This window comes from Oncorhynchus nerka, linkage group LG15 (assembly GCF_034236695.1).
Source record: "Oncorhynchus nerka isolate Pitt River linkage group LG15, Oner_Uvic_2.0, whole genome shotgun sequence".
NCBI lineage: Eukaryota > Metazoa > Chordata > Actinopteri > Salmoniformes > Salmonidae > Oncorhynchus > Oncorhynchus nerka.
In genome coordinates, this window is record NC_088410.1 from 65,068,302 (window position 1) to 65,086,953 (window position 18,652).

General features: G+C 41.0%; 1 protein-coding gene across 6 annotated transcripts in view; it reads left to right on the top strand.

The window, feature by feature from the left end:
- The window catches only part of rad18 (RAD18 E3 ubiquitin protein ligase), a 71,643-nt gene extending 58,382 nt beyond the window's left edge, over positions 1-13,261 (top strand). For 2 of the 6 annotated variants that reach the window (XM_029683231.2, XM_029683236.2), the window contains 2 exons: positions 1,805-1,866; positions 12,924-13,261. In XM_029683231.2, coding sequence (XP_029539091.2) covers positions 1,805-1,866; positions 12,924-13,015 — 154 coding nt within the window. In that variant the 3' untranslated portion in view covers positions 13,016-13,261. Of the gene's footprint in view, positions 1-1,804; positions 1,867-12,915 lie in introns of all 6 variants that reach the window. The other 4 variants (XM_029683234.2, XM_065001802.1, XM_029683233.2 and 1 more) reach the window with 2 other exon arrangements.
- The last annotated feature ends 5,391 nt before the right edge of the window (positions 13,262-18,652 follow it).

Sequence of the window (18,652 nt, forward strand, 5' to 3'; positions counted from 1 at the left end):
TAAATGGACGTCATATTCTATTTGTGTCTCCCCTTCTCGTAGGCCAATTACAGTGTGTATGGACAATGACGTTTTTTTTATTGATTTGTTTGTCAGCAGAGTAGGCTACCCTGTCATTTTTCGTTTTCAAATAGATTCTGCTGTCTCCAGTCATATACTGTAAAGTGAAACTCACGCAGCATCTTATGTATAGGCTAGTGATTATGCTGTTCCTTAATCATCTTGTTGGCTGAGGGAAAGTAAATGTGGACAGTTATTCTAACATCGACTTGCATGTTCTCTTAAAATGAATGACCATAATCTAAATGGGATTTCTGTCATTCTGAGCACCGCGTGTGGACGCCCTAATCAGGTTACTCACCCAATGTATTTGGATCCGATAAATTTAAGTGCTGCTGGTCAGATGTCCGCCGCCATGTTTTCATAACGGAAATCCTGACACTTTGTCACATCACATGAGATTTGACAGGAGCTCTGCCGTGACGATGCCTGCCAAGGATCCTCCCATTCATAATGCACGTTTGTTGCCACAAAACCAATTGGCTATTTATTTTGCAGACGTTACATAGTGGAGTTTCCATGAGCTGCGGTCACATCTCCCTTTAAACCTCATGATGCCCATTCTTTCCACGATCAGGAGTACTGAAGTGTGTCTTCCTGACATTTTACTTTCTGCACAGACCTGCTTGTCTCCTAAATGTGACACTACTTTTAAATGAATACCCTCAAGAGTGGGAGGAAAGTTATTTAAGAAAACAGCACCTAACTGACAATGGAGCGTCTATTGAATGACTTTTTCCAGTTGGTGCCTGTGCTAATGTAACGATTTCCCATGAATGGACTTGGGAAAATTAGACATTTACGTTGAGTCCCAGATACATAGCGCTGGGCATTCCCTTGTCCTCAACACAGCTATGGAACCTGGTCCATGTCACGTGAATGCTTGTTGTACAATCAGTGTGCAGAAGCGCTCTAGTAATTTTTGGACAGCCCTCTCATTGCCAGGTGTTCATGGTGCTGCTGTTTGTCAACGCTCGAGGATGGCAAGTACAAGTCGAGGATGGCAAGTACAAGTCTGAGAGTTGACTCTGAAGGGAACAACTCTCATATGGAGAACCAATTATAGCATGTTAATAATTGATTGCATTTACATAGCACTTTTCTGCTAGCTGAGGTACTTAAAGCGCTTTACATAGAAGGGCAGGGTTTTCTAAACTCTGTTCTTGTACCCCCCAGCTGAATCAGCTGTGTAGTGTTAGGTCAAAAACCAAAACATGCACCCCTTGGGAAACTTACCTCATCCAATGTGTAGCACCCACCTGGGTGATGTACAGCAACGATTTTCGTGGCAGAATTCTAACCATAGATCAGCTTGATAAGTGATATATGCCTATTGCGTAGCCATTTTGCCATTACACCAGGGTTAATAATCTTATGATAAGTGCCAAGCGTTTTTTAATAACCACAGAGTGTCAGGACACCCATCTAGCACCCATCCGAAAGATGGCACCCTATGCAGGGCAATGTCCCCTTCACTGCCCTCGGATCGCCTTAGACCAGAGTGACAAGTGCCCTCTACTGGCCTCCCAACAACACTTCCAGAAGCATCTGGTCTCCCATCCAGGGACTGACCAGGACCAAACCTGCTTAGCTTCAGAGGCAAGCCAGCAGTGGGATGCAGGGTGGTATGCTGCTGGCATGTAAAGCCTGTGCCTTACTTGGTGTGTGCATTGTGCATGCTAGTTAGGATGTCATCATTTGAAGCTTTTCTGTTTGTGTGCTTCCCCTTGCCTCTTTAATGTAGGAGAACAAAGGGTCGTTCGCATTCAGTCACCTTGATGGGAGCCAACTGGAATATCAAACATGGTAGGGCAATAAATTGGACTCCTCTCTTGTTGTGTCTCTGTCATTGTGTTTGGGGATAGTCAAGGTCACACTCTTCATCTCTGTCTCGATGACCTTTCAGTGATGTCTATGGCTGCCACCGTACGCTCCTGATGTCATTCCTCCTCTGCTGGGCTGAATACACAGCCTCACATCTCTGCTCTATATACAGCCATTCACAACTCCCCCTGAGAGCTGGAGCTGGGAACGACTGGTGAACTCATGCAGGAAGCCATGATTTAGTTCTTAATTGTAAAGTAATGATTGCAAGACAGGGAGAGTTTCCCTCTGAAAGCATGTAAAAGTCTTATCTGTAACCTTTGGTTTTGTCAGAAATGTCTGGCCCAGATGGTATCGGTTATACAGTAAGTCAAGGCATTTTGAGAAGTACTGTATACGTGTGGGGGATGGCTCTTAACAAACCAATAGTATACTGCTCTAAGTTACCTCCCTATACCCATCCCTCATCCCTCTCTACCCCCACAAATGCTGATCCATGAACCAAATGTTGTTTTCCCTCTCTTCTTTGTCCATCCAGTAGTCATATCCTTCCACCCCCACCTTGCACCCAGGTTTATATCCCTCCACCCCCACTTCACGCCCAGGTTAGTATTCACCCCCCACCGCCCATTGGGCACTGTTGTGGACTATAATATTGTGAACATGGCCTTTATTTATTTACTTTTCCATGTCCACTGATTACGTTCCTGAAAGATCTGATTTATGTACATGGACAAGCCCTAGAATAGGCCCCCGGTGTGTCCTAAGGAATTCCAGAACAAGTTTGGTTGGTGGCCAAAGTAATGGTTGCAGAGGGGCTTCCAGACAGACAACAGCCTTCCTTTCTTCTCCTCTGACTGGCATAAGTTAGGCAGGCCTAGACCTGGTCTTGATTAGATACCTACAGTATGTACCGAAGGTAAATGTGTTCACTGCTGAACATCCAGATAGAGATGGAAATAGCCGAGTCTGTCAAATAGGTCTTAATGAAATCTTTACCCAAACAACACGACTTACTGAAAGGTTTTTCTGACACCTGGTGAAAAATACCCTCACAGATTCACTTAAAAAGTCACTGGGCATTTCACAGGAACTTCATGAAAGTTAGTTATCTAGAAGTTGCTGTGAATTTTGGGTTACCTAATTGGCAACCAGCTGTCACTAAGTTATTGTAAAATTCACAGTAACTTAATAGCCAGTAACTGACAACTAACTGCCATTAACTTACTGGCAGCTTAACCCGCACAGATGTCAGTAAGCTGTTGTAAAATGCACAGTAACTTACTTGCAACTAGCTGCCAGAAGGTTTTCTAATTACAAGAAAGCTTATAACATTAGTTGACAACTCCTAACAATCCTTTGTGGTGAGCACACTTGGGCTTTACCGTGCCTCAACCTCTTGGTTGGCATCAAACTGACCTTCCTGACACACCATCAGGTCAGTGAGCGTGACAGAGATGAGCCACAGTAAGTTACTGTGAATTTTACAATAACTACTTGCAGCAAACTTCCCAGTGACCAACTGCCATTAACTTACTGGAAAATGCACAGTAACCTCTTTTTGAAGTGTAACTCTTGATTGTCACACGCTATTACAAATATTGTAGAACTGGGTGCTCAACCTTAATAATCAACATAGCGATAAAACCACTTAAACTGGTACAACACTTCCACTAACAGTTGGCACAAATACAACGTATATTAGACCATGCCCCCAAATATGCTAATGAGCTCCCACCAACATTTCAAAGTGCAGTGAAAGTAAGTTAAACAACAAGTCATTTTACAAATTTGGGGAGGAAAAAACAAATGCGCTTTAAAGTATTGTTCACATTGGAAGTTTAATGCGACTCAAATCCACTCTAATCAGTTCTTTTTCCTGCAATATAAACAGCCAAAAAGCACATGGAATCGGTGGTTTCAAGCCACATTTCAAACCACTTTTGGGAATGTGCTAGAAAGCTAAATGGCTAGCTAGTTGACTACTGTGGCTAGCCAAAAAGGACTTGTTTTGAAAGTTGGATCATCTTATCCTTTGAGGCTTTAACCCTTGTGTGGTGTTTATGTTTTTGTTATTCATCCAATGTTCACGGGTCTGATGGATCAACAGCATTATTGGGTTTTTAAAACAATACAGCCATAACAACTTACGTAAAAATACTTCATTCTTAGATGTTGACCTATATTAATTACAAGCTATATAGACAGCATACATGGTTAATAGTTGCCATTTACCTCTGCTGGATCACATTTATCAATAAAAGCGCATTTTTTGGGGGTACACAGAAATATTTTATAATCTACAGATGGATGGAATAAATCATGTTTATCTTGAACAAATATAAAAGAAACAAGGTTTTCATCACTATTGATGTTTATTGCTTTGAACTGAACAAATTGGAAGGACAAATTTTACATAAAGAATTTTATGGAAATGATAAATTAGCCCCATTGAACACAAATTAAGGCCGGTCTACACCCCACATGAGGGACAGAGTTTTACTGTGTGTGTTCCAAATGTATTTCTTGCACTTGATGAATGTGTTCTGTGTCTTCCTGTCCTTCTTGGGTCCACACACATCACAGCGCTTCTTTTTTATCTCTCTCTCTTAGGGATCATCTTTAATATTGCATCAACGTAATTGTCTGCATCATTTCCAATCCCCCATATATTTGGGGGGTAAATATACATTAACATTCAAAAGTTTGGGGTCACTTAGAAATGTCCTTGTTTTTGAAAGAAAAGCACATTTTTGTCCATTAAAATAACATCAAATTGATCAGAAATACAGTGTAGACATTGTTAATGTGGTAACTGACTATTGCATCTGGAAATGGCTGATCTTTAATGGAATATCTATATAGGCGTACAGAGGCCCATTATCAGCAACCATCACTCCTGTGTTAGCTAATCCAAGTTTATAATTCTAAAGGGCTAATTGATCATTAGAAAACTCTTTTGCAATTATGTTAGCACAGCTGAAAACTGTTGTCCTGATTAAAAAAGCAATATAACTGGCCTTCTTTAGACTACTTGAGTATCTGGAGCATCAGCATTTGTGGGTTCGAGTACAGGCTTAAAATGGTCAGAAACAAAGACCTTTCTTCTGAAACTCGTCAGTCTATTCTTGTTCTGAGAAATGAAGGCTATTCCATGGGAGAAATTGCCAAGAAACTGAAAATCTCGTACAACGCTGTGTACTACTCCCTTCACAGAACAGTGCAAACTGGCCCTAACCAGAATAGAAAGAGGAGTGGGAGGCCCTGTTGCGCAACTGAGCAAAAGGACAAGTACATTAGAGTGTCTAGTTTGAGAAACAGATGCCTCACAAGTCCTCAACTGGCAGCTTCATCAAATAGTACCTGCAAAACACCAGTCTCAACATCAATGGTGAAGAGGCGACACTTGGATGCTGACCTTCTAGGCAGAGTTGCAAAGAAAAAGACAGATCTCAGACTGGCCAATAAAAAGAGAAGATTAAGATGGGCAAAAGAACACAGACACTGGACAGAGGAACTCTGCCTAGAAGGCCAGCATCCCAGTGTAGCCTCTTCACTGTTGATGTCGAGACTGGTGTTTATCATAATTTGGTTTTAAGCCAGAGAGGTTAGAAAAAGTTTCTAGATCCTCTATGAGGCTGTGGAGGGATTCTACTTGTGGATTTAAAAGAAAACATGAATCATCCGCTTACAATGACACCTTTTGTTTTCAAGGCATGGATTTCTAATCCTTTAATATTATTGTTGGATCTAATTGTAACAGCTAACATGTCGATGCCAATAATAAATAGTTATAGTGCCTATAGTGGACCACCTTGTTTTACTCCTCTTGACAGTTTAAAACTTTCTGAAATGTAGCCATTATTTACTATTTTACACCTAGGGTTACTATACATAACTTTAACCCATTTTATAAGAGATTCTCTAAAATTGAAATATTCCAGGCATTTATATATAAACCCCAGTCATACTTTATCAAAAGCCTTCTCAAAGTCCACTATGAAAAAAAGGCCTGGTTTCCCAGATATTTCATAGTGTTCTATTGTTTCCAGTATTTGTCTTATATTATCTCCAATGTATCGTCCATGTATAAAACCTGTTTGATTAGGATTAATAATATCTGACAAAACCTTTTTAATTCTATGCGCTAAGCATTAAGCTAGAATTCTTGCATCACATCGCTTCTTGTTTCTACTGGCTGTAATCTAGAATGATGAAAACATTTAGTTCTGGAATTTTACTAACATCTCACTCACATATATAGTTACAGCAGGCCAAGGTAGGAGACTCAGACACACACATGCAACAACATCACTCACACTTACTTCCGGTATTGGAGTTGTTGGTTCTGTGGGTTGAGTGAATGGGGCACCAGCATCCTCCTCTTGAATCATCCTCACAATGACTGCAGAAGCTGAGGTCCTTGGGATATGTTGCCTCCCCTGGATTTGAGGTCTGGAACTTCTCTCTGTTCCAACATGGGTTCAATGCCATCCAGATGGCAAACGAGATGTCGAAGAATATCACAAGTGGCCAACGTAGGTTTCTTCTTTTGCCACGATCTTGTCTAAATTGTCCACCTCTGCTTTTGTGGCATTGAAATCATAATGGATTACTGTTTTTTGATGTTCCTGGACACAGATTAACCCATCCCTATGCAGCGTACTCATAAGTACCACATTTTTGCCTTTCTTTGACACGTAGGACACTAGGGACGTGTCGGCCATGAACACAAACCTAGAGGAATTGATAGGCCAGTTACGTGTATTCAACAGCTGAGGTAGGAGCTCTGGCTTGTTTTTTCTGTACTGTTCCTACCATCGTCAGCTTCCTCTTGAGGAGCTCCTGTCCCAGCTTGTGCAAAGTAAAAAAAGTTATCGCATGTGATGTTGTGGGCACTTCGGTCCCTGTGTCACATTCAGGCAAACCTCATCCCTTGGTTCTTCTCAGGGACTCCTCCTTCTGGCTTCCCTGTAAACACTTGCCTGTTCCACACATATGATTATGATTAAGCAGCATCACAGGCAGCCCAGATCTTGATTCCATATTTTGCGGTATGTACTGCATGAAGGGGCAGCGGACCCTAAATAGCATAAGATGCTCATCAACAGTAACGTTGGGCCCAGGGTTGTAAAACAGGGGAAGGCGGTCCACCCACTTGTCCCACACTGATTGCAGCTAGCTTGTCTCTCTGCCGCCGAGCTGGTCTGGTGTCTCGGTTATCGAAGCAGATAATCCTGGAAATAATGTGGAAGGTTTCCAGAAACATTGTGCACGGAAAAGTTATCTGCCAGTATCTGCATCCCACAGGGATTCTGTGGATTCCCTATTTGGATCTGAAAACACCAGCAAGGGTAAAAACCCAAAGTTTGCAACAACAAAAAGCATGCCTTCCCTCCAAATTAGTGCAGTCCAGAATAATTTACTGGATGGTGTCTGGGATGAACAGTTAAAAAGAATACTTTATGTCCTGCCCATGACTAACCGCCATTCGTGTTTTTCTCTGGTCTCATCCTTATCACATTGGCGGCCATGCAGGGTGGCTCATTCCTTCGTCAAGAAGATCATTCAATTTCACAATTTTTTGACATACAGTGCCATGCGAAAGTATTCGGCCCCCTTGAACTTTGCGACCTTTTGCCACATTTCAGGCTTCAAACATAAAGATATAAAACTGTATTTTTTTGTGAAGAATCAACAACAAGTGGGACACAATCATGAAGTGGAACGACATTTATTGGATATTTCAAACTTTTTTAACAAATCAAAAACTGAAAAATTGGGCGTGCAAAATTATTCAGCCCCTTTACTTTCAGTGCAGCAAACTCTCTCGAGAGGTTCAGTGAGGATCTCTGAATGAGCCAATGTTGACCTAAATGACTAATGATGATAAATACAATCCACCTGTGTGTAATCAAGTCTCCGTATAAATGCACCTGCACTGTGATAGTCTCAGAGGTCCGTTAAAAGCGCAGAGAGCATCATGAAGAACAAGGAACACACCAGGCAGGTCCGAGATACTGTTGTGAAGAAGTTTAAAGCCGGATTTGGATACAAAAAGATTTCCCAAGCTTTAAACATCCCAAGGAGCACTGTGCAAGCGATAATATTGAAATGGAAGGAGTATCAGACCACTGCAAATCTACCAAGACCTGGCCGTCCCTCTAAACTTTCAGCTCATACAAGGAGAAGACTGATCAGAGATGCAGCCAAGAGGCCCATGATCACTCTGGATGAACTGCAGAGATCTACAGCTGAGGTGGGAAACTCTGTCCATAGGACAACAATCAGTCGTATATTGCACAAATCTGCTTTTCTTCAGCAGGGACAGGGAAGATGGTTAAAATTGATGGGAAGATGGATGGAGCCAAATACAGGACCATTCTGGAAGAAAACCTGATGGAGTCTGCAAAAGACCTGAGACTGGGATGGAGATTTGTCTTCCAACAAGACAATGATCCAAAACATAAAGCAAATTCTACAATGGAATGGTTCAAAAATAAACATATCCAGGTGTTAGAATGGCCAAGTCAAAGTCCAAACCTGAATCCAATCGAGAATCTGTGGAAAGAACTGAAAACTGCTGTTCACAAATGCTCTCCATCCAACCTCACTGAGCTCGAGCTGTTTTGCAAGGAGGAATGGGAAAAAATGTCAGTCTCTCGATGTGCAAAACTGATAGAGACATACCCCAAGCGACTTTCAGCTGTAATCTCAGCAAAAGGTGGCGCTACAAAGTATTAACTTAAGAGGGCTGAATAATTTTGCACGCCCAATTTTTCAGTTTCAATTTTTCCAATAAATGTCGTTCCACTTAATGATTGTGTCCCACTTGTTGTTGATTCTTCACAAAAAAATACAGTTTTATATCTTTATGTTTGAAGCCTGAAATGTGGCAAAAGGTCGCAAAGTTCAAGGGGGCCGAATACTTTCGCAAGGCACTGTACATATTTCTCCTCCTGCAGGCTGCAGGCTGCTGATGAGCTGGTTGCTGATGGGCTGGTCCTGGGGCTGGCTGAGGGTCAATCTCATCCTCTTCTTCCAAGTCACTGTCAGACTCCGAATTGATAGAGACATGATCCTCATAACACAGAAAATTCTTCATCTTCCAAAGTGGAAGAGACTCCTTCCACACTAGCTTCTCTCTCTGTAAAACATATTTCTATGGCCCTCTGAGCAGAGGTTATTTTTGCCATACTGATCGATTGTGGTAAGGAGCCACACATGCAAAACTATTTATTTGTTGTGTCACTCCTCCAATTTGTACCTGGCTGGGGTAGTGTGGAAAAATACTTCATTTTTCTTTTTACAATGTATCAAAATAATGTATTGTAATAACATTGTGCAGGTTCCCGCAAAACATTGTTTAGTTTCACACACTACAAAGGGTACAGAGTGCCAGAAAAGCGGGAGACAGGCAGGGAGACAGACAGACAGGTTATTGGTGCTATGTTGAAATAGCAGGCCCAGGGGGGAGTGAAGGCACACAGCAAACCTTTTTTGTTAATATTTTATTTGTTTTCACACACTTTTCCACACTTTTATTACCATCTGGTCCAGGGTAATAAAAATAATGATGGAGGCTACTGTGTTCTTGGCGTCCTTCAATGCTGCAGATATTTTTTGGTACCCTTCACTGTCAACTGTGGGACCTTATATAGACAGGTGTGTGCCTTTCCAAATCATGTTCAATCAATTGAATTTACCACAGGTGGACTCTGATCAAGTTGTAGAAAAATCTCAGGGATGATCAGTGGAAAATGGATGCACATGAGCTCAATTTTGATTCTAATAACAAAGGGTACGAATACTTCTGTAAATAAGGTATTTCAGATTTTTGGAAACATTTCTAGAAACCTGTTTTCGCTTTGTCATTATGGGTTATTGTGTGTAGATTGATGAGGAAAAATGTGTATTTAATACATTTCAGAATAACAAAATGTGGAAAAGGGAAGGGGTCAAAATACTTTCCGAATGCACTGTCGTTTTGAGTGTGTGCATCTGTCTAGACAGTTTTTCCACCAAACAAAAGTGTGCGGTTGCTGTGACCTAAATGGCAAAGCGGATTCAATTTCAGCAGGGCTTTTTTTATGGATTGTGAGTTAAGTATCATTGGCAGACGTCAACTAAAATGTCTATGTGGTATACGAGGGTACCCACGGTGCTGCATCCAACTGTGAACACATGTAGAGCTATGCCACCCCTTTATATTTATCTGAGCCACTCTGGCTGCATTTACAGGCAGCCAAATTGTGACATTTGTTTAACTAATTGGAAATAGAGCCAATGTGAAAGTAACTGGTGTGATTGTTCAAAAGACCAAATAGTGGAAAAAATATCAGAATTTGGTTGCAACTGATTTTGCTCTATGACGCTCATAAGTTACACAAGTTGTTAGAATGTAATGGGTTCTTCTACATAGAAAATCATAGGAAATCCCAGGACATAGTGTCTATAGGACTGTAATAAATCAAATCAAATGTATTTGTCACATAAACATGGTTAGCAGATGTTAATGCGAGTGTAGCGAAATGCTTGTGCTTCTAGTTCCGACAATGCAGTAATAACCAATGAGTAATCTAACCTAACAATTCCAAAACTACTACCTTATACACACAAGTGTAAAGGGATAAAGAATATGTACATAAAGATATATGAATGAGTGATGGTACAGAGCAGCATAGGCAAGATGCAGTAGATGGTATCGAGTACAGTATATACATATGAGATGAGTAATGTAGAGTATGTAAACAATGTGGCATAGTTTAAAGTGGCTAGTGATACACTCTAATAGGTCACGTAGTTGCTGTCACAAACTCCACGCAGTTGTCACTGGATATTAATTTCCCAGTGAGCAAACAATGTATTTACTTAAACCAGTCATATAAATTCATTTTGATCAGGTTTTTCCATTGACTGACCTTTTTTATTGACATTTGTCAATAAAACTCAAGAATGCAACAATTTACACTAACAGTCAAAAGTTTTAGAACATATACTTATTCAAGGGATTTTCTTTATTTTTACTATTTTCTACATTGTGGAATAATAGTGAAGAGATAAACTATGAAATAACACATATGGAATCATGCACGAACCAAAAAAGTGTAAACGAATCCAAATATATTTTTTATTTCAGATTCTTTAAATATCCACCCTTTGCCTTGATGACAGCTTTGCACACTCTTGGCATTCTCTCAACCAGCTTCACCTGGAATGCCTTTCCAACAGTCTTGAAGGAGTTCCCACATGCTTAGCACTTGTTGGCTGCTTATCGTAGAAACAAGTCAAACGATGTATGGAATCAATCGTTAGGATGTTGTTAACATAAAACATCAATAATGTTCCAACCGGAGAATTCCTGTGTCTGAAGAAAAGCACTGGAACAAGAGCTAACTCTGCCGGGAGCGCGCGTCACGAGCCTGAGACACTCTGCCAGACCACTGACTCAAACAGGTCTCATGAGCCCCTCCTTTATAGTAGAATCCTCATTCAAGTTTCTAAAGATGGTTGACATTTAGTGGAAGCCTTAGGAAGTGCAACTTGACACCATAGACACTGTGTATTTGGTAGGCCAACTTTGAAAAACTACAAACCTCAGATTTCCCACTTCCTGGTTGGATTTTTCTCAGGTTTTCGCCTGCCATATGAGTTCTGTTATACTCACAGACATCATTCAAATAGTTTTAGAAACTTCAGAGTGTTTTCTATCCAATACTAATAATAATAAGCATATGTTAGCATCTGGGACAGAGTAGGAGGCAGTTCTCTCTGGGCACGCTATTCCTCCAAAAGTGAAAATGCTGGCCCCTATCCCAAAAAGGTTAACAACCCTAAAACCTGTTTACCCCTTGGTGTTAATTAATTGTGGGAAAAAAGAAATCAGGGAGAAGAACATATGACTACTTCAGAGGATTCTGTGCGTCGCACTGGCGATAAGCAGCAGAGGGAACACAGAGGGAGAAAGGTTGGAAAGTTCAGGAGAAAGCATTCTCTGGGATTTTATCATTTCAGAGAAGAAATAAGCAGACCGTGGAAGGTCAGGTGGGGCATTTCATTCAGAGCTAGAGCACAGATAAGTCTTTCAAAATGACGATTAAGGCAGCCCTCTGCACCTCTCTGATTCAGAGGGGTTGGGTGTAAATGTGGAAGACAGATTTCAGTTGAAGGCGTTCAGTTGTACAACTGACTAGGTATCCCCCTTTCCCCAAAAAGCCTTTTGTTTTAGACTACTATTTCCTTTGATGTCATGGATAAAGTCAATTCCTTGGGTCAACATTTCCAAAATAACACTTCAGTCACCCCACTGGGGATCACTGGCCTAGATACTAGGAGAACGACCTGAAGGGCCACCATAGCTCTTCTTGAGACTATGCCCTTTGACCTGCAGCACCCTGCCAGGCCAATGCTCTACATGTTGTGATATCTTACATGTACCCCACAGTGCAGAGCGGTCGGTGACCTGCTGCCCCCTGCAGAGACCTGACCTCCACATGTTGACCTTCTGTCTGTGTTAGTGGGCATGTGGCCACAGAGGAATGTGAGCGGAGAACAAAGCAGGGAGAAATCCTTTATGTTATAAGCCTTATGCTGTGACAGTGGACAGTAGATTAGGACCTGTACTGCATCCAGACCACCATGCCTCACACTTCAACATATCTGTACCAATGCCCTGGAAACACACTGTTGTCAAGGAGTGTTTTATTCTAGCTATATCATTAGTGGGGATACCTTTTAGGGATGGGAGACATAACCTAAACGTTCTACTATCCCCCCCCCCATGCATGCAGAGATGGCTATGCTGTAACTATCTGTGGTAGAGCAGCCCTGGGTGTGATTTGGTCAGGGCTGTATAGGGAACAGGACTCATCAGCGCAAATAAAGACACCTTTTGCTGCCCATTTGTCTGTGAGAGAATTGTTCCATAGAAGTCATGAATTGTCATGTGATTTGGTCTTTCTGCTCCATTAATCTGGTGCTTGATACATGACCAAAAGCCCCAGACTCACTTATGAGAATTTCTCTCTCCAGAGTTTCAGAGAACGCCTCGAGTGGGAAGCGGGCTTTCTGCTCCAGGGAGGAAGACTCTGCTCTGCCCTTTGTCGTGGGAAAACGAGCACGGAAAACCTGAGGAGGAATGCTGGGAAGAGGACAGGAAAGATCTGAGCTGAACTCTGTTAAACTGTTTTACTTTTCTTTAAGCACATTTTCAGGATATGGCAAGTTATACAATATATTTTATACATATGTGTCATTTTGTAAGTATTGATATCTTTATAGGAAATTACATTTTTTCATGGACTAGTCGCTAATTGTTCTTTACATGTACTGTCAAGTGTACATATTAACTTTGTAATAAATATTTCACATTTTACAATACTTTTTAGTTTTTGTGTCACGTGTATATTGACCAACTGCTCATCAAATTCTTGACAATTTTTTAATTCCCATATGTCAGTTTAGCATATTAAACACATGGAAATTATATAATTGGATCTCTATTATTCCTTATGATTCAACAGGTCTATTATTCCACAATCCAATACCAACCTGCCAATCATCCCATAGTTCTCCCCTCACTTAGCAGTCACCGCTTTAGAATTAAGTAGATAATGGCATCTGTAGCTGAAACAGATTCACCTAATGCAGAATAATTCACATATAGTAAAAACCAAATAGAGGAGGCTTTGCATCCTAAGACCCTGTGAGAGATGCTGTGCTCTCATTGTGTGCTTCATTATAAGGCCATAGGCTGAGCGGGATGGCAGGCGGTCTGCTTATCAGTCTGCTTATCGTGGACATATTTTGATGGGCGTAAACCCTCTCACGTCGCCTCTTCCGCAGTCTCTATACAGTACATATGATCTTGGCACCTAGAACCAAATCTTGTGTGCGCACAGGCCAGCTAATATTAAGTCTGTCATGAGAGACTACTATACATGCACTCAGTGTTAAGTCTTTGGGTTAAGGTGCTTAGAAGTTCTATATGGAGTGATTTCATTGCCAACAGATTGTATTTTAATTGTATAATTTTGAATTTGTATTAGGATATTATATTAGGATTATAATATTATAATATTTTTGAACGTCTAATGCACAACTTGAATTTCATGATTTGAAATTGAATGAATATTGTGTTAAATTGAAATGTTATTTAAAAACTGAATTGAATATTCAAATCCTATATTTATATATTACATTTCAATAGGGTAGATATTGGATTATATTGTCTGTGTATCAAATTTACAAACCATCATTTCAAGTTAATCAAAGTTTAATATATTGAACTTCTCAGATGCATTCAGATTCCGTTTTCAATTCTCTAAATTCAGATTAAAAACCAGAGACAACATCCTGGTACTTTGCCAGCCAGGAAAGGTAGAGGTGAACAGATTGAAGCTAACGCTCTCTGTGGTAAAACGGAAGCTTCTGGCGGTTAGTTTCTGGTGGTTTCTGAGGCCAATGTTGAATGTATTTTCTTCCTATGAATTTGGCTCTAGTGTTTGAACCGCTTTGGCTGTAAGCTATTATGAACCCAGTCATGAAAGCTGAGACTGGAGCATGGATGTGCTTTCCTTTCCCCTCTGATGATCACAGTAACAATTTGGCTCCCATAAGAATATACAGTGCCTTCAGAAAGTATTCACACTCCTTGACTTTTTCCAAATGTTGTTGTGTTACAGCCTGAATTTAAAATTGATGAAATGTTGGTTTTGTGTCACTGATCTACACACAATACCCCATAATGTCAAAGTGGAATTTTGTTTGTAAAACATTTTCCAAATTAATAAAAAATGTGTCGAATAGTATTCAACCCCTTTGTTACGGCAAGCCCAAATCAGTTCAGGAGTAAAGATGTGCTTAACAAATCACAAGTTAAACATGCTTTTGGAATGACTACCCCATCTCTGTACCACACACATACAATTATCTGCAAGGTCCCTCAGTCAAGCAGTGAATTTCATACAAAGATTCAACCACAAAGACCAGGGAGGTTTTCCAATGCCTATCAAAGAAGGGCACCTATTGGTAGATGGGTAAAAAATCAACAAAAGCAGACATTGAACATCCCTTTGAGCATGGTGAAGTTATACAATACACCAAGTCACTACAAAGATACAAGCATCCTTCCTAACTTAGTTGCCGGAGAGGAAGGAAACCTCTCAGGGATTTCACCATGAGGCCAATGGTGATTTTTAAGCACTTACAGAGTTTAATGGCTGTGATAGGAGAAAACTGAAGATGGATCAACAACATTGTAGTTACTCCACAATAATAACTTAATTGACAGAGTGAAAAGAAGGAAGCCTGTACAGAATAAAAATATTCAAAAACATGTTTGCAGCAAGGCACTAAAGTGGTACTGCAAACCATTTTGCAAAGCAATTCACTTTTGTCCTGAATACAAAGTGTTATGTTTGGTGCAAATCCAATACAACACATTACTGAGTACCACTCTCCATATGTTCAAGCATAGTGGTGACTGCATCATGTAATGGGTATGCTTTTAATTGTTAAGAACTGGGGAGTTTTTCAGGATTAAAAAAAAAACAGAATGGAGCTCTGCACAGGCAAAATGCTAAAGGAAAAGCTGGTTCAGTCTGCTTTCCAGCACACGCTGGAAGATTAATTCACCTTAAGGCAAGATAATAACCTAAAACCCAAGGTCAAACCTACACTGGAGTTCCTTACCACGAAGACAGTGAATATTCCTGAGTGGCCGAGTTACAGTTTTGACTTAAATCTTCTTGAAAATCTATGGCAGGACTTGAAAATGTTTGTCTAGCAATGATCGACATCATACTTGACAGTGCTTGAAGAATTTTGAAAAGAATAATCGGCAAACATTGTATAATCCAGGTGTGAAAAGCTCTTAGAGAGTTACCCAGAAGACTCACAGCTGTAATCGCTGCTAAAGGTGATTCTAATCTGTATTGACTCAGGCATGTAAATTCTTACTGTGATGGAAAATTTCATGTTGGTGCTTTTCTATTTACCAATTTCTATGTTCTCTGCTTGTGCTTTTCTAAAACCAATTTCTGTGTTCATGCAAGTGACTGATTGAACAAATCCTCACTATCAGTAACTGCAATTTGGCATTACACCCAGAACCTTGTTTAGAGAAAGGGATATCTCAGTTTCAAGGTCTCAGCTTAGAGAGAAGAAGCCTCTTGAGCAGGGGTGTCAAATATACGGCCCGCGGGCCGGAACCGGCCCCCAAGGAGGTTCGATCAGGCCCGCAGGATAATTTGAAAGTGGAAAAAATGCATAAAAGACATGGAATTAATATTTTTAATTCGCTGCAATTCATGGATTATCCGCTAAGGGGCGCACTCTTTCCATCAGAGTAGAAGACAAGCCGCATCACTGAGACAGACTGAAAACAGCAGACGGTATCAATGCGCCATCTGCTGCTTGTTACGACGTTGTTAATACCTTGGTCTCTACCTCTCCGCTACACCCTCATTAGCCAAAATGTCGTTATCCAAACGGAGAAAAGTAGATAAGGAGTGTAGAATTTTCAAAGAAAAATGGACCACGTCCTATTTATTTACAGAGATGCACGGAAAACCTTCGTGCTTGGTGTGTTTGCAACAAGTTTCGGTATTGAAGGAATATAATATTCGACGCCACTACGAGACTCATCACAGCGAAAAATATGACGGCTTGCAAGGACAACTGAGAAGAGATAAGATTAACGAATTGCTGGCGGGTCTGAGGAAACAGCAGTCAACTTTCATCCAGAGCCGAGAAGTCAGTGAAGCAGCGGTAAAAGCCAGCTACCTAATTGCTAGCGAAATAGCATTAGCATCGAAGCCGTATTCCGACGGTGACTTTGTTAAACGATGCATGATGAAGGCGGCTGAACTTGTATGTCCCGAGAAGCGACAAGCTTTTGCCAATATTAGCCTGACGAGGAATACTATAACAGAGAGGATTTCGGAACTATCGGCAGATTTAGACAGTCAATTGAAACAGAGAGTCAAGTCATTTATTGCATTTTCCGTGGCAATTGACGAGAGCACTGACATCACAGACGTGGCCCAACTGGCCATATTTATTCGAGGAGTTGATGAGACATTGACTGTTACTGAAGAGTTTCTTGAGTTGGTGCCAATGATGGACACCACAACAGCCGAGGACATTTTCGGCTCTGTCGTTGCTGCATTGGACAGAGTTGGAGTGGACTGGTCCCGCGCTGTCAGCCTGGCTACAGACGGCGCGCCATCCATGGTCGGAAAGAAAGCAGGTGTCGCGACAAAGTTCAAAGACAAAGTACAAGCCCTTAATGGAGGAGATCGTTTCTGGACATTTCACTGTATTTTGCACCAGGAGGCATTGTGTTGCAAGTCGCTGAAAATGGACCACGTCATGGAGGTGGTTGTTCGCACTGTAAATTTCATCCGGTCCAGAGGTCTGAACCATCGTCAGTTTGACAAACTTCTCAGCGACAGCAACATTACCCACAGCCTGCCATACCACACTGAAGTGAGATGGTTAAGCCGAGGCGCTGTGCTGAGGCATTTCTTTGATCTACGAGAGGAAATCAGACAGTTCATGGAGAAAAAAGGAAAACCGGTGTTGGAATTACAATCTCAGGAATGGCTACGGGACCTTGCATTCTTGGTTGATATTACTGAACACTTGAACAATCTGAACAAAATGTTGCAAGGCCGCAAAAAGTTGTCACACAGTTTTCTGACAACATACATGCACATTTAAGTTGAAGCTGACTTTGTGGGAGATGCAACTGGCAAATGGCAACCCTGCTCATTTCCCCTGTCTGAGAGATGTGTGTGTGACCAGACCTGATGCGGACATGAAACGGTACAAAGACAAAATTGCAGGACTACTGCGGGAGTTTGAGAAACGTTTTCAGGTATTTGGTGAACTTGAGACAGAATTTTCAGTTTTTCGCTCACCTTTCACAGTTAAATCTGCCGGTCGAAATTCAGCTAGAGATAATTGATTTGCAGTGTGATGCAGATTTGAAGGGCAAATTTGCCTCTGTAGGTCTGGACAGATTTTATCAGTATCTACTACCAGGGTACCCCAAATTAACAGCCCTGGCTGCTAAAATTTTGTGCATGTTTGGGACAACCTACCTTTGTGAACAAATTTTCTCAGTGATGAATATCAATAAAACAAAAATGCGTTCAAGGCTCACAAACAAGCACTTAAATGACATTCTGAAAGTGACAGCTAGTCAGGACATGACACCTGGTGTTGATGCACTTGTACAGGCCAAAAGATGCCAAGTTTCAGGAACAAATACAAGTCCAGACTAGACTAACACCTTTAAAATGCTGCCTTAGATACTGTTTGCATTGAAAGAATACAGCTCTGTGAAGATGAATCCTTACTGTGGTGATTTAAAAAATGTGCACTTTAATGTTAGTCAGCAGCTTCAAAACAAAAGTTGTGTGATGGAATTCTACTGTTCATACAACTCCATAAATTTTCAATTTCGTGGAGCAGTGTAGCAGAGTATGGTATAATTTTAATGGTCCGGCCCACTTGACATCTCCCTAGGCCGTATGTGGCCCACGATGCGAAATGAGTTTGACACCCCTGCTCTTGAGATATTGGTCTGTCATTTACATTTACATTTAAGTCATTTAGCAGACGCTCTTATCCAGAGCGACTTACAAATTGGTGCGTTCACCTTATGACATCCAGTGGAACTGCCACTTTACAATAGTGCATCTAAATCTTTTAAGGGGGTGGGAAGGATTACTTTATCCTATCCTAGGTATTCCTTAAAGAG